This window comes from Gambusia affinis, linkage group LG20, assembly GCF_019740435.1.
Source record: "Gambusia affinis linkage group LG20, SWU_Gaff_1.0, whole genome shotgun sequence".
In the NCBI taxonomy this organism is placed as follows: domain Eukaryota; kingdom Metazoa; phylum Chordata; class Actinopteri; order Cyprinodontiformes; family Poeciliidae; genus Gambusia; species Gambusia affinis.
The window spans coordinates 24478937-24493518 of NC_057887.1; the positions used below are offsets into that span (position 1 = coordinate 24478937).

Genomic DNA, 14582 nt, shown 5'->3' on the forward strand with positions numbered 1-14582 from the left:
TGTTAGACGTTTTATCTAAATCTGTGCTCAACTGGAGAATTTTGTCCAGTTAATGCTGAGTTTCTCCAGTGCAGGTATATTTATGAACCATTAGCACAGCTGGTTTTTTAATTCCTGGTGTTTTGCTCTTTGCATGAATTGCTCTGAGAAAGACATTTACCGTTTTGCAAATGTCAAAAACGATTGGAGAAATGCATCAAAACGACTTAGAATAAATAACAGTAAATAATCAATACTGTATATTACAATGGAAAAATGTCAGTCATACCAATGAGTGTAGTGATTGAAACCTTATTACACCATAAACAAATCTGTTATTATTGACTTTAGTTAAATTAATATTCAATATTATCTGTGTGTTTTTACAGCTGCAGTGACAACTCAACAACAAGGTGAGCTAAAAATTTAGACCAATCTTCTTTTTCCAGAACTTATTATATTTTTATTGTTATTATTACATATATAATGAGAAATCATCACAACCTCATATTTTATTTTAAAAATGTTGGCCATTCCAATGAAAGTAGTGGTTTAAGCCTTGGTACACAAAATAAGACATTTTTAATTAACATTAAAGTCAATTTAATATTCAATACTGTCTGTTTGTTTTTACAGCTGGAATGTCAACTGTGCGCCAAGGTGACTCACTTCAAGATATTATTATTATTATTATTATTATTATTATTATTATTATTATTATTATTATTATTATTATTATTATTATTATTATTATTATGACACACATCTGATATTTTAATTGTCAAAGAATACTGCAGGAATAATATTCAAATTTCCAAAACACAAAGTAACAAAAATAACCTCCAACATTGTCTTTGCATCAGATTTTATCAAACTGTGGTGCCGGGACCATTAGTGGACCATGGCGCCCCCCAGTGGTCCACGCGGTACTGCATGTAAACAACGGCTTATTTATTTTTAATTTTTTTTAAGCAACAGTTTATTTGCTGTGACTTGAGCTCAAAGTGTGACGTCACAGTTAGTTCATCAAACGATTGTGGTTAAAAATAATGATGGATAAGTGGCTTAACACCTGGTCACTAAAAAGAAAACTCTCAGGAGGAGTTGCAGAACTTTTGTTTTCAACATTATTATGATACATAACATGCGGCAGGCATACAGATGTAGTTCACTGAGCTGAATGAGATTTGACTGTGACAAAGCGGTGAGCAGCGCTCATGCCCACGCTGACTAACTGCATCTTAACACCTAAAATAAATGATCTATGTTGGACTGTCTACTGGCTGAAAGAAAGTATTTGTTCTTGCCAAACATCTCAGGTCTTTTTTCTTTTATCATGTTTCTAAATTACAAATAACCCCAAATAAAGAACTAACAGTAAAGAACTTTAATGATTTCCATGTATTTTCCAACATTTGAAAGCTTACAATCCAAACTTTCAGAATCTGGAAATAACTCAAAATGCCGAGTCGACATGTTCATGGTTTTATTGTGGCACATTTACAAAACAGCGCCACCTTCCACATTAGGAGGAATAAAGATAATTAGGAAACTAATATTTCCATTTCAGGTTCTAAATATTAAGATGTTGTGTTATTGTGGGGCGATTTCTAGTAGTGTGGTTTGTGTGTGAGTTTGTTAAATGGAGTAATTGATTCTCAGCCTAAAATGTTTGAGAAACACGGATTTACATATTATTATTTTAGTTATTTCCATTAGTTAACTGAGTAATAAGTGTACCCACACATTACATTTGAAACATTTTAGTCATTCCAAAGTAAGCAACAGTTTTCACCCATTTCTTTCTCTTTTTTGTTTTTTTAAACTGATATAAGTTCCTAATTTAATGTCCAATGATATCTTTGTGTTTTACAGCTAGTTGGATAACAGGTAACTGCATCCATAACAATTATATGTTGCACTGTTTTGATTTATAAAACACAAAGTAACAAAATAACCTTCAAAGTTACCTCTAATTATTATTATTATGATTATTAATTAAATAATTAATCATAAATCATTATGCTGGATTATTTTAATTAAAATGCCACACACATTTTATTTTATTAACCTAAATTACTTTTATTATATCTTTGTGTTTCTATAGCTGGAGTGATCGCTCAGAATCAAAGTAAGCTCAACGTTTCTTTCAAAAATTTGTTTTAATTCAATAGCATGTCTCAATTTCTAAAACACGTTACAAAAAAACGTCAGACTTTACTTTAAAATATTTTCTAATTACGTTTTTCTCAGTCGCTTTCATGCATTTCTCAGAACAGAAGTGAAATTCTCAAACCTGCTTGTTGAAATCAGTGTCACTTGTGCACTTCAAAAAAGTATCAAATTTAATTATATAAGTCTTAACATGCAGAATGCTTGAATAAGGTGTCATAATATGTAGAGAATATTTTTATACGTTTCTGTTAGACGTTTTATCTAAATCTGTGCTCAACTGGAGAATTTTGCCCAGATAAATGCTGAGTTTCTCCAGTGCAGGTATATTTATGAATCATTAGCACAGCTGGTTTTCTTTAAAAAATAAACTGGCTTTTGCAGATAATTCCTGGTGTTTTGCTCTTTGCATGAATTGCTCTGAGAAATATATTTACTGTTTTGCAAATGTCAAGATCGATTGGAGAAATGCACCAAAACGACTTAGAATATTAACAGTAAATAATCAATACTGTATATTACAATGAAAAAATGTTTGTCATACCAATGAATGTAGTGATTTAAACTTTACTACACAATAAACAAATCTGTTATTATTGACTTTAGTTAAATTAATGTTCAATATTATCTGTGTGTTTTTACAGCTGCAGTGACAACTCAACAACAAGGTGAGCTAAAAATTTAGACCAATCTTCTTTTTCCAGAACTTATTATATTTTTATTATTATTATTACATATATAATGAGAAATAATCACAACTTCATATTTTATTTTAAAAATGTTGGCCATTGCAATGAAAGTAGTGGTTTAAGCCTTGCTACACAAAATAAGTAATTTTTAATTAACATTAAAGTCAATTTAATATTCAATACTGTCTGTTTGTTTTTACAGCTGGAATGTCAACTGTGCGCCAAGGTGACTCACTTCAAGATATTATTATTATTATTATTATTATTATTATTATTATTATTATTATTATTATTATTATGACACACATCTGATATTTTAATTGTCAAAGAATACTGCAGGAATAATATTCAAATTTCCAAAACACAAAGTAACAAAAATAACCTCCAACATTGTCTTTGCATCAGTTTTTATCAAACTGTGGTGCCGGGACCATTAGTGGACCATGGCGCCCCCCAGTGGTCCGCGCGGTACTGCATGTAAACAACGGCTTATTTATTTTTAATTTTTTTTAAGCAACAGTTTATTTGCTGTGACTTGAGCTCAAAGTGTGACGTCACAGTTAGCTCATCAAACGATTGTGGTTAAAAATAATGATGGATAAGTGGCTTAACACCTGGTCACTAAAAAGAAAACTCTCAGGAGGAGTTGCAGAACTTTTGTTTTCAACATTATTATGATACATAACATGCGGCAGGCATACAGATGTAGTTCACTGAGCTGAATGAGATTTGACTGTGACAAAGCGGTGAGCAGCGCTGCGCCCCACGCTGACTAACTGCATCTTAACACCTAAAATAAATGATCTATGTTGGACTGTCTACTGGCTGAAAGAAAGTATTTGTTCTTGCCAAACATCTCAGGTCTTTTTTCTTTTATCATGTTTCTAAATTACAAATAACCCCAAATAAAGAACTAACAGTAAAGAACTTTAATGATTTCCATGTATTTTCCAACATTTGAAAGCTTACAATCCAAACTTTCAGAATCTGGAAATAACTCAAAATGCCGAGTCGACATGTTCATGGTTTTATTGTGGCACATTTACAAAACAGCGCCACCTTCCACATTAGGAGAAATAAAGATAATTAGGAAACTAATATTTCCATTTCAGGTTCTAAATATTAAGATGTTGTGTTATTGTGGGGCGATTTCTAGTAGTGTGGTTTGTGTGTGAGTTTGTTAAATGGAGTAATTGATTCTCAGCCTAAAATGTTTGAGAAACACGGATTTACATATTATTATTTTTAGTTATTTCCATTAGTTAACTGAGGAATAACTGTACCCATACATTACATTTGAAACATTTTAGTCATTCCAAAGTAAGCAACAGTTTTCACCCATTTCTTTCTCTTTTTTTGTTTTTTTTAAACTGATATAAGTTCCTAATTTAATGTCCAATGATATCTTTGTGTTTTTACAGCTAGTTGGATAACAGGTAGCTGCATCCGTGCATAACAATTATATGTTGCACTGTTTTGATTTATAAAACACAAAGTAACAAAATAACCTTCAAAGTTACCTCTAATTATTATTATTATGATTATTAATTAAATAATTAATCATAAATCATTATGCTGGATTATTTTAATTAAAATGCCACACACATTTTATTTTATTAACCTAAATTACTTTTATTATATCTTTGTGTTTCTATAGCTGGAGTGATCGCTCAGAATCAAAGTAAGCTCAACGTTTCTTTCAAAAATTTGTTTTAATTCAATAGCATGTCTCAATTTCTAAAACACGTTACAAAATAACGTCAGACTTTACTTTAAAATATTTTCTAATTACGTTTTTCTCAGTCGCTTTCATGCATTTCTCAGAACAGAAGTGAAATTCTCAAACCTGCTTGTTGAAATCAGTGTCACTTGTGCACTTCAAAAAAGTATCAAATTTAATTATATAAGTCTTAACATGCAGAATGCTTGAATAAGGTGTCATAATATGTAGAGCATATTTTTATACGTTTCTGTTAGACGTTTTATCTAAATCTGTGCTCAACTGGAGAATTTTGCCCAGATAAATGCTGAGTTTCTCCAGTGCAGGTATATTTATGAATCATTAGCACAGCTGGTTTTCTTTAAAAAATAAACTGGCTTTTGCAGATAATTCCTGGTGTTTTGCTCTTTGCATGAATTGCTCTGAGAAATATATTTACTGTTTTGCAAATGTCAAGATCGATTGGAGAAATGCACCAAAACGACTTAGAATATTAACAGTAAATAATCAATACTGTATATTACAAAGAAAAAATGTTTGTCATACCAATGAATGTAGTGATTTAAACTTTACTACACAATAAACAAATCTGTTATTATTGACTTTAGTTAAATTAATATTCAATATTATCTGTGTGTTTTTACAGCTGCAGTGACAACTCAACAACAAGGTGAGCTAAAAATTTAGACCAATCTTCTTTTTCAAGAACTTTGTTATGTTTTTATAATTCTTATTAATAGATAACGGTAAATAATCAATAATGTATTTTACAAAGGAGAAATGTTTGTCATACAAATGAATGTAGTGATTTAAACTTTACTACACAATAAACAAATCTGTTATTATTGACATTAACTAATTTAATGTTCAATAATGTCTCTGTGTTTATAGCTGGAGTGACAACTCAACAACAAGGTGAGCTGGAAGTTTAGACCAATCTTCTTTTTCAAGAACTTATTATATTTTTATTATTATTATTACATATATAATGAGAAATAATCACAACTTCATATTTTATTTTAAAAATGTTGGCCATTGCAATGAAAGTAGTGGTTTAAGCCTTGCTACACAAAATAAGTCATTTTTAATTAACATTAAAGTCAATTTAATATTCAATACTATCTGTTTGTTTTATAGCTGGAATGTCAACTGTGGGCCAAGGTGAGCTGATAATTTATACGTATCTTCTCACTTCAAGATATTATTATTAATATCTTAATAATAATAATAATAATAATAATAATAATAATAATAATAATAATAATAACAGTTATTGTTATTGTTATTATTAATATCTTATTAATAATAATAATAATAATAATAATAATAATAACACATTATTATTATTATTATTATCACTATTAATATCTTAATAATAATAATAACAACAACACTTTCATTATTATTATTATTATTATTATTATTATTATTATTATTATTATTATTATTATTATTATTATGACACACATCATGATAAATAATACTGTCTGCATATTACATTTAAAAAATGTCAGCTATTCCAATATTGGACTAAATCTTCTTTACAGGTCATATTTATTTGACAATAATTATCTTAATTTAATGTTCAATAATGTCTCTGTTTTTATAGCTGGAGTGACGATTCAACGTCAAGGTGAGCTGGAAGTTTATGACTAAGCTCTTTTTCAAGAACTCATTATATTAAAATTTTGTCCACTGTCATGCTGGTTTTTCTTTCATTAACCGAGTGGTACCAACAAATGTTGTCCTTTTGTGTATGTATATTTAAATATATGTCAATGTGTGAGTGTGTATATGTCTGTGTGTAAAATATGTTTTTATATATGCAGGTTTTGTTTGTTTGTATTAATAACAGTAACTTAATGTGCACAAGTAAACCTGCACATTACATTGGAAAACTGTTTATCATACCAATGATTTCTAATTTGTTGAGATTAATTTTTGCAAATTAATGTCCAAATATATTTGTTTCAGAATCTGGGTAAGTTGAAAGTTTAGATTGATAAATCAATTTGTCTTTCAGCCTGTCTGTCTAGAAACTATATATTGACACTGTTAGTATGATGTTATCCAGAAAGAGTCTAATTTAATCAATTAATCTCTCTTGTATTTTCTAGGACCCCTCTACCCAATTGCTGGAACAACAAGCTCTCGTTCAGATGATGGAAGTTCTCCTGCAATTTCACTCCTACGAACCTTTAACTATTTCGGACAGCTTTACTCTCAGATTTATGTATGTTACTTGACATCTTGTACTTCCAATCACTTCCCATTTTACTGTAATCATGAAGAAAAAATGTAAACATTTACAAAAAGTGTATTAATAATCAGACCTAATTTAGAGCTCTTTTTCTCAGGTGAACCACAACGGACATCTGACCTTTGATGCACCATGGTATAGTTATTCTCCTCAACAATTTCCGATGTATGGAAGCAGAGACATCATTGCTCCGTTCTGGACTGATTTAGACAACAGAGGCAATGGTGATATCTACTATGTTCAGTACACCAGTGGCTCTCTTCTCCAGCAAGTTACACAGGACATCAATAGATACTTCCCAGCTCTTAACTTTCAGGCCAACTGGATCTTCATAGCAACATGGTATGAAGTTGCATATTATCCAATGACTGGAACAGTAAGTGATCTATTTTTGACTACTGAAACTAATTCAAATAGTGTGCAAATAAAATAAACCTTGTTTAATTTTGAATTCATTCTCAATAGATATATTTTTATTTTCCCAGCAAACAACCTTTCAGGCAGTCTTGACTACCAATGGCCAATATTCATTTGTGCTGATGAATTATGGGTCAATAGCCTCCACATCAAGATATATACAGGTTAGATATTCAAATAAATGCTTGTTATAAATATGTTTTATTTGCCTTGTCTTGGTCCCAGCAAATGTAAATTTCTCTGAAAAATACAATTTTATTTACCTGTGCTCATTAAATTTCCAGGCTGGATACGATACGATCAGTTCCTCTCACCACTTCACCATCCCTGGATCATTGTCTAGTGACGCAACCGGACCTAACTCAACGTTCAGTCTTGGCAGTAATGTCAACATACCCGGTCGCTGGGCCTTCCGTGTCGATCATGGATCATTAGTCTGTCATTTTAATGGTAGGAGAACAGAGTCACTGAGGGTACTTCTTTATAAAAATGAGCACATGTACCATGGAAATAAGCAAAAACTTTAATCTCTCCTGGTAGAACAAAAGGATTATTAAAATAAGTGTTTTAAAACTGAAACATCTCTTCAGTTTAATTCTTCCTCTGTAATCCATCCATCCATCCATTTTCTATTCACCCTTTGTCCCTAATGGGGTTGGGAGGGTTGCTGGTTCCTCTCCAGCTAACGTTCCGGGCGAGAGGCGGCGTCACCCTGGACAGGTCGCCAGTCTGTCGGAGTCCCCTGCAATCTCTTAATTTTAAATAGTTTTAAATGTGACGTTAAAAACACCACAAACTAACTTATCATTAAAGCAGCCTTAAAATGTCTGCTGTTTTTTTTGTTTAAAGGTCAACCGGTTCAACTTGGCGACTCTTTCTGGAGTGACAGCACCTGTGCACAGAAGTGCACCTGCACCAGAGCAGGGCTGCAATGCTCCAACAATCCTTGCTCCTTTTCCCAAATCTGTCGGCCAGCTGCCTTTCAGTACTCCTGCCAGACTGTGCAAAGACAAACCTGCACCGTCAGTGGAGATCCACATTACTACACCTTTGACAACTCAGTGTTTCACTTTCAAGGCACATGCACATATGTTCTGTCAGAGCAGTGTCAGAACGGACTGCCCTACTACAGAGTTGAGGGGAAGAACGAGCATCGCGGCAGCACTCATGTTTCATGGACACGGCTGGTCAAAGTCTTTGTCTATGATGAAACTATCGAGTTAGTTAAAGGACATTATGGAGAGGCCAAGGTAACAAGACTTTCTTACTTCCTGTATCAGAAGAGCATTTTTTGTTTATATTTGTAACTATTTCATTGTTGCCATCCTTACAGGTCAATGGAAGCTTTGCAACAACTCCATTTTCCCTCAGAAATGGCTCTATCCAGGTTTATCAGTCAGGTTTCTCTGTTATCATCAGCACCGACTTTGGTCTGATGGTGTCTTATGACATGTATTCATATGTCCAGATAGCTGTGCCCTACACGTATCAGAACAGCACATGTGGGCTCTGTGGAAACTTCAACAATCGCCCTGAGGATGACTTTCAAAGCCGTCAGGGTGAAGTGGTTAGCTCTGATGTGGTTTTTGCTAACAGCTGGAAAGCTGCTGGTGATGATCAGCCTGGCTGTGATCCTCAGTGTTCAGGTCTGGCCTGTGCCGGTTGCACAGCAGCTCAGACAGCACTGTACAGAAACTCTGCCCACTGTGGTATTCTTGAGAACAGCACAGGACCATTTGCTGCATGCCATCAACATCTCCCTCCAGGATCTTTTGTGGATAGCTGTGTGTATGATCTCTGTGTCAGTGGAGGGTATCAACCCATTCTGTGCCAAGCCCTAAATGTCTACTCAAGTCAGTGTCAACAAAATGGGATCCAGCCACAAAGCTGGCGGACTTCTGGCTTCTGTGGTATGTCTGCCAGTCACAATAATTTTAAAAAGTAAATGCTGTTAAATATTCAAAATGTGAGTATAAATGTTTCTTGTGTTTAGAAATCCCCTGCCCAGCCAATAGCCACTATGAGGCCCAGGGTACAGGATGTCCATCTACATGTGTCAACCCCAATTCCACCAACAACTGCCCCTCCCAAATCAAGAAAGCTGTCAATTCAGGCTACCTCCTGAGTGGAGGGGTCTGTGTCCCTCATGCTGACTGTGGCTGCAGCTTTGAGGGTCACTACTACCGCTCAGGAGAAACTGTCATACTGGATGCAGACTGTGGGAGACGCTGTACATGCAGCTATGGCTCCATGACTTGCAGCTCTCACAGCTGTGGCCAACATGAGTCCTGCAGGGTGGAGGATGGAGTAAGAGGCTGTAGACCAAACAGCTTTGCAACGTGTTGGATAAGAGGCCCAGGATCATATCATACATTTGATGGAGTGATGTACCAGTACCCAGGAGCATGTCGCCTGACCCTTGCCAAAGTTATGGGGTTCTCTAATCATTCACACTTCATGGTCACTGTGGAAAAAGTTCCACAGGGGGCTCAAGGTTTCTCCAATGTGCTAAAGTTTGAGGCAGAGGGAACACAAGTTGCTATTGAGATGGCAAGAAGTACCACTGTTAAGGTGAGTGACAGAAATCATTCTCTGCCAATAAAATAGATTACATGTTTGAAGACTATTACAACAAACTGTTTGATAAAATTTCACACACTAAACAAATGTCATATAAAGCATAACTTTTGGAGTTAGTCTGCAAAGCATTACAACCAGGACATGGGGTTAATACAATTGTCATCATTTCCACAACTTTTATGCAGCATTAAGCTCAGTTGTATTCTACTTCAGCCAGATTCAAAATTTTGCTTCATGGTGTAAGTTTGAGATTTTGCTAACAATTTTTAGAGAAAGCAATTGATCCTAACTAGAATATTTACAGACAATGATGATGGTCAACCTGTGCAAGAAGAGTGTCTGAAAAGAAATACTAATAAAGAAGAGTAAAAAAGATCCTTGATGTAACCATGTAATCAAAACGTCTTGATGAAACAGTGTAGATATTGTGAGATTACCCTTAGTGGTCTGATCTTAAGCCTCTGATTAATCAAAACAACCCAAATATGTGTTAAAAGTAAGAAGGAAAATTAGCAAGATTTATTTAACTGTTGTGGAAAATGAGCTACAAACAATGAATACACTGAAAACATTTTTTTATGAGTAAAAATTATTTTGGGAAGTTTTCTCTAGTGAGAAAACATTCTGCATAGAGAAAACTTGATTTCTCTATGCATTTGAAGTATTTTTAACATCTACCCCAAAAATTTTCAAAAGTTTTTTTGATGTATTATAGGTTGATGGCCAGCTGACCAGACTGCCCTTTAGCTCTGGGTCCAACAGAATCCGCATCTTCCAAAGCAACACTCACAGTGTAATCCTTCAAACAGACTTTGGTGTAACTCTGCAGACTGTCTGGCCTCACTTTGTGCGTGTCACTGCACCAGGTGTCTACAGTGGTTCATTAGGTGGACTTTGTGGAAACTACAATGTTGAACAGAGTGACGATTTCCGTACACCCAATGGTACTCTAGTCAGTGACTCCCAGATGTTTGGGGACAGTTGGCGAGATGGCTCCCTGGCAGATCACTGTGTGGAAAACAGACCCCGTAACTCTGCAACCAATTTCAGTTCCAGTGAGTACTGTGGAGTTCTTACTTCACACGCTGGACCTTTTAGATCATGCTGGGCTGCAGTAAACCCTTGGCAGCAGGTAGATGCATGTGTAGAAATCCTCCAAGGCTCCAGAGATCCAGCATCAACACTATGTGAGGTCTTACGAGATTATGCACTGATGTGTCAACATAAGGGTGTATCCCTGGGACAGTGGAGGAATGCAACTGGCTGTGGTAAGTTCTAGAACCACATTTGATAGAGATGTCTTTGAAATGAACACATTCATGGCAACATCTTATTGAACTTCTTTCATTTCCTCCCCTACAGAACTAACCTGTCCATCAAACAGTCATTATGAACTCTGTGGAAGCTCATGTCCATCTTCCTGCCCCAGCCTCTCCTTCCCCTTCACCTGTGACACTCAGTGCCAGGAAGGGTGCCAGTGTAATAATGGGTTTGTCCTCAATGGTAACCAGTGTGTGCCTCCAACATCCTGCGGATGCTTTCATGATGGACGTTATCGGCAAGCTGGTGAACAGTTCTGGGATGGAGAAGAATGTCAGAGCTTTTGCACCTGTAATGGTGTAACTGGTGTAGTCCAATGTTCTCCAAATTCATGTGGACCTCAGGAGTCCTGCCATGTTGTGGGGGGTGAATATGGCTGCCATCCCAACCCTCATGGCACATGCTCTGCCTCTGGAGACCCTCACTACATGACCTTTGATGGCAAGGCCTATGACTTCCAGGGAACCTGCCGCTATGTTCTAGCAACAGTTTGCAATGACACTCTGAACCTTCACCAGTTTTCTGTGAAAGCAAAGAATGAACCGTGGTTTGGACTGCCAGTTTCTATCACGGCTGAAGTTTTTGTCGATGTCTTGGGCTATGAAGTGCGTATGTCAAGAGGCAACATTGGTACTGTGGAGGTAAGTCAGGCTGTCTCTGATGGAAGATTGCTAAATATTTAAAACTGTTTAAAGTAGATTGGACATTACTTTTGCAAAGTACTTTTCAAAGACAAAACATTTCTTCTTGGTATATAAACAACTGTTCAGTTCTTAAATATCCACATCAGTAATAGTCCAGAAATATCAGTTGTGTGTCTCCCATAAAAAAACTTTTGTCTTCACAGGTGAATGGAATCACAAGAAACCTGCCCATTGTCTTCAATGGAAGCCTGTCTATTTTTGGAAGTGGATCGCAAACATTTGTCAATGCAGAGTTTGGGCTGAGTGTCATGTATGATGGAAGTAGCACGGTGTCCATTTCAGTGCCCCCAAGTTACAGGTAGTCTATCTAATTTTCACCACAGCTTTAATTTAAATATTATATTCTTCAATGCTATAGTAACCGAATTAATGCCTTTTTAGAACTGTAAAAAGAGAATATTACCATTGTCTGTTTCATTATCACGCAACATTTTGATTCAATCTTTCTTATCTTGATCAGAGGAAACATGTGTGGACTTTGTGGAAACTTCAATGGAAATCCAAATGATGACTTCCACACTCCAAGTGGAGCATCGTCCAACTCAGCAGATGCTTTTGGGGCAGCTTGGAAGGTTCCTGGGAACTACACCTGTAGTGACAGCTGTGGCTCTTCATGCGCACAATGCAACGATGACCGATCTGCCAGGACCCAGTGTGAGGTGATCCGGGCAGCTGATGGCCCCTTCAGCTTCTGCCACGAGGAGGTGGATCCAGCACCATATTTTAGTGACTGCGTCTTTGATGTCTGTGTGTCGGGAAATCGAGGCAGTGATCTTCTGTGCAGGGCTCTAGAGACATACGTCAGTGCCTGTCAGTCTGCTAATGTCCGAGTCTACCCTTGGAGACAAAACACCACTTGCAGTGAGTAGGGAAGGCAATGCGCTATTAAAGTATTCAATCAAACAACCATCTTCCTCAAAAGTCTCTCAAAATATGTGCTCTCCTATCTTTGAACTTGTTTTAACCAATTTGTCACCCTTTTTTTCATCAGGAATGGTCTGTGCAGCCAACAGCCATTATGAGCTGTGTGGAACAGACTGTGGCCACACATGTGCCAGCAGCATTGATGCTGCCTGTGACCATGTTTGCTCTGAGGGATGTTTTTGTGATGAAGGTTTTGCCAGGAGTGGAACAAGCTGTGTCCCTGTGGAGAGCTGTGGCTGTCAGTATGATGGCTTCTACTTCAATGTAGGTCATTTCAGTTCACGTTATTCTAGATAAATTAGCTGAGAATTAAGACTCTTGCTGAATGGCTTTGAAGAAAGAAACACCAATAAGGTGTTGCATTTTAAGAAAACAACTCACACATAATGTCCCCTTGTGTGACTTCACAGCAAAAGCAAATAACATTTCAAAAAGAGAGTTTAGTAGACCTTCACGAGTCTCCTTGGGTAAAATTTCTTGGTATCTGAAAGTGTCATTTTCACCGATTCTGATAATTATATGCAAGGACGGTTCTGTCTCACAAAGACAAAAGAAGGTGCTGGCTGAGGCTGGACTTAAAGGCACACAGATTAGAAGCAGCCAATTGTCCAAAATTAGCCTTAAGGAGAGAATATAGTTTTCAATGCAACCCGACAAAGGAAAGCAAATGAGAATTGACAGGTACCCTTCACCAAATAAAATGGAATTAACATATATTTTCAGACATCAGCCAGAGGGTTTTAAGGTTGTAGGTTCAAATCTAACTTCCATCTTTTACACATCAATCCGCTCTTGGATCGTTAGTTGTTCACCGATCTTGGAACTGGTGCATAAATGTATGAACATTAGTCAGTGTGATTGGGTGAATGTGGCTATAGTGTGAAGTTCTTTGAGTGCTCCCTATGACTAGAAAAACACTCAAATTCAGTCCTTTTCTATTTACCTTTGGAAGTTTTCATAAATTTGCAGAAATTAGCATTAGAACAATTACTATAATTGCCCTGTATCTATTTGGCTGGTATGTGCTTTAAAGTCAAAACTCAAGTATGAGGATATGCTATACATCTCGTCTCAATCTTTTGTTTGGCACCCACATTGGAAATTCTTCCAGTGATTGACAAAAGCCTTAACTGACAGGAAGGAGTGGAAACTTGGGAAGGGTAAATTTGGAATGAGGTTGTGCATGATGCAGTTTTACAACTATGATTTCAGACGGAGAAGCATTGCTGTAATGCATTCCTTATTACCTCAAGGTTCATATATTCACAATGTTGTCACACAACCTAATATTTTTATTTGTTTCTCATCTTGCAGGCTGGTGAGTCCTTCTGGACAGACGGTTGCTCCCAACGGTGTGAATGTCAAGCGCCCAATGACCTGATCTGCAGTCCCTCATCATGCACTCCTGCACAACAGTGCACCATCAGAGATGGCCAGCTGGGCTGTTTCGACTCCATGTCTACCTGTACTGTATGGGGTGACCCACACTACATCACCTTCGATGGAGCCCTAACTCATTTTCAGGGATCATGCTCTTATGTCATCACTGAAAGCTTGAGACACAGCAACAATGAAACTCAGTACAAAGTTGTGGCCACCAACAAGCACAGAGGAAACAATCTTGTGTCTTTTGTGTCATCAGTTGATATATTCCTCTCAAATCCTCATCAGAGAGTTAATGTTGGGATCGGACCTAACAAGAGAGTCAAGGTAAACTTTATTTAAGTTCACAATAAAAAAAGTTTTTGTTTTAAAACCTTTGGTCTAACTCTATGAACTCTCATCATAACAGGTAAATGGAGCAGAGGTTTCTCTTC

General features: G+C 36.2%; 1 protein-coding gene across 1 annotated transcript; it reads left to right on the forward strand.

Moving 5' to 3' along the window:
• Positions 1-630: 630 nt before the first annotated feature.
• Positions 631-14576, forward strand: LOC122823318 (alpha-tectorin-like; the record flags this gene model as incomplete). The annotated part of the gene is made up of 23 exons (XM_044102796.1): positions 631-639; positions 2087-2110; positions 2796-2819; positions 3043-3066; positions 4498-4521; positions 5207-5230; positions 5452-5475; positions 5698-5721; positions 6170-6193; positions 6678-6793; positions 6918-7196; positions 7306-7401; positions 7522-7687; positions 8087-8487; positions 8571-9147; positions 9231-9808; positions 10533-11085; positions 11180-11778; positions 11985-12139; positions 12302-12702; positions 12833-13029; positions 14080-14475; positions 14558-14576. Coding segments are annotated over exons 4-23 (4672 nt in total), but the record flags the coding sequence as incomplete, so codon positions are not given.
• Between the last annotated feature and the right edge of the window lie 6 nt (positions 14577-14582).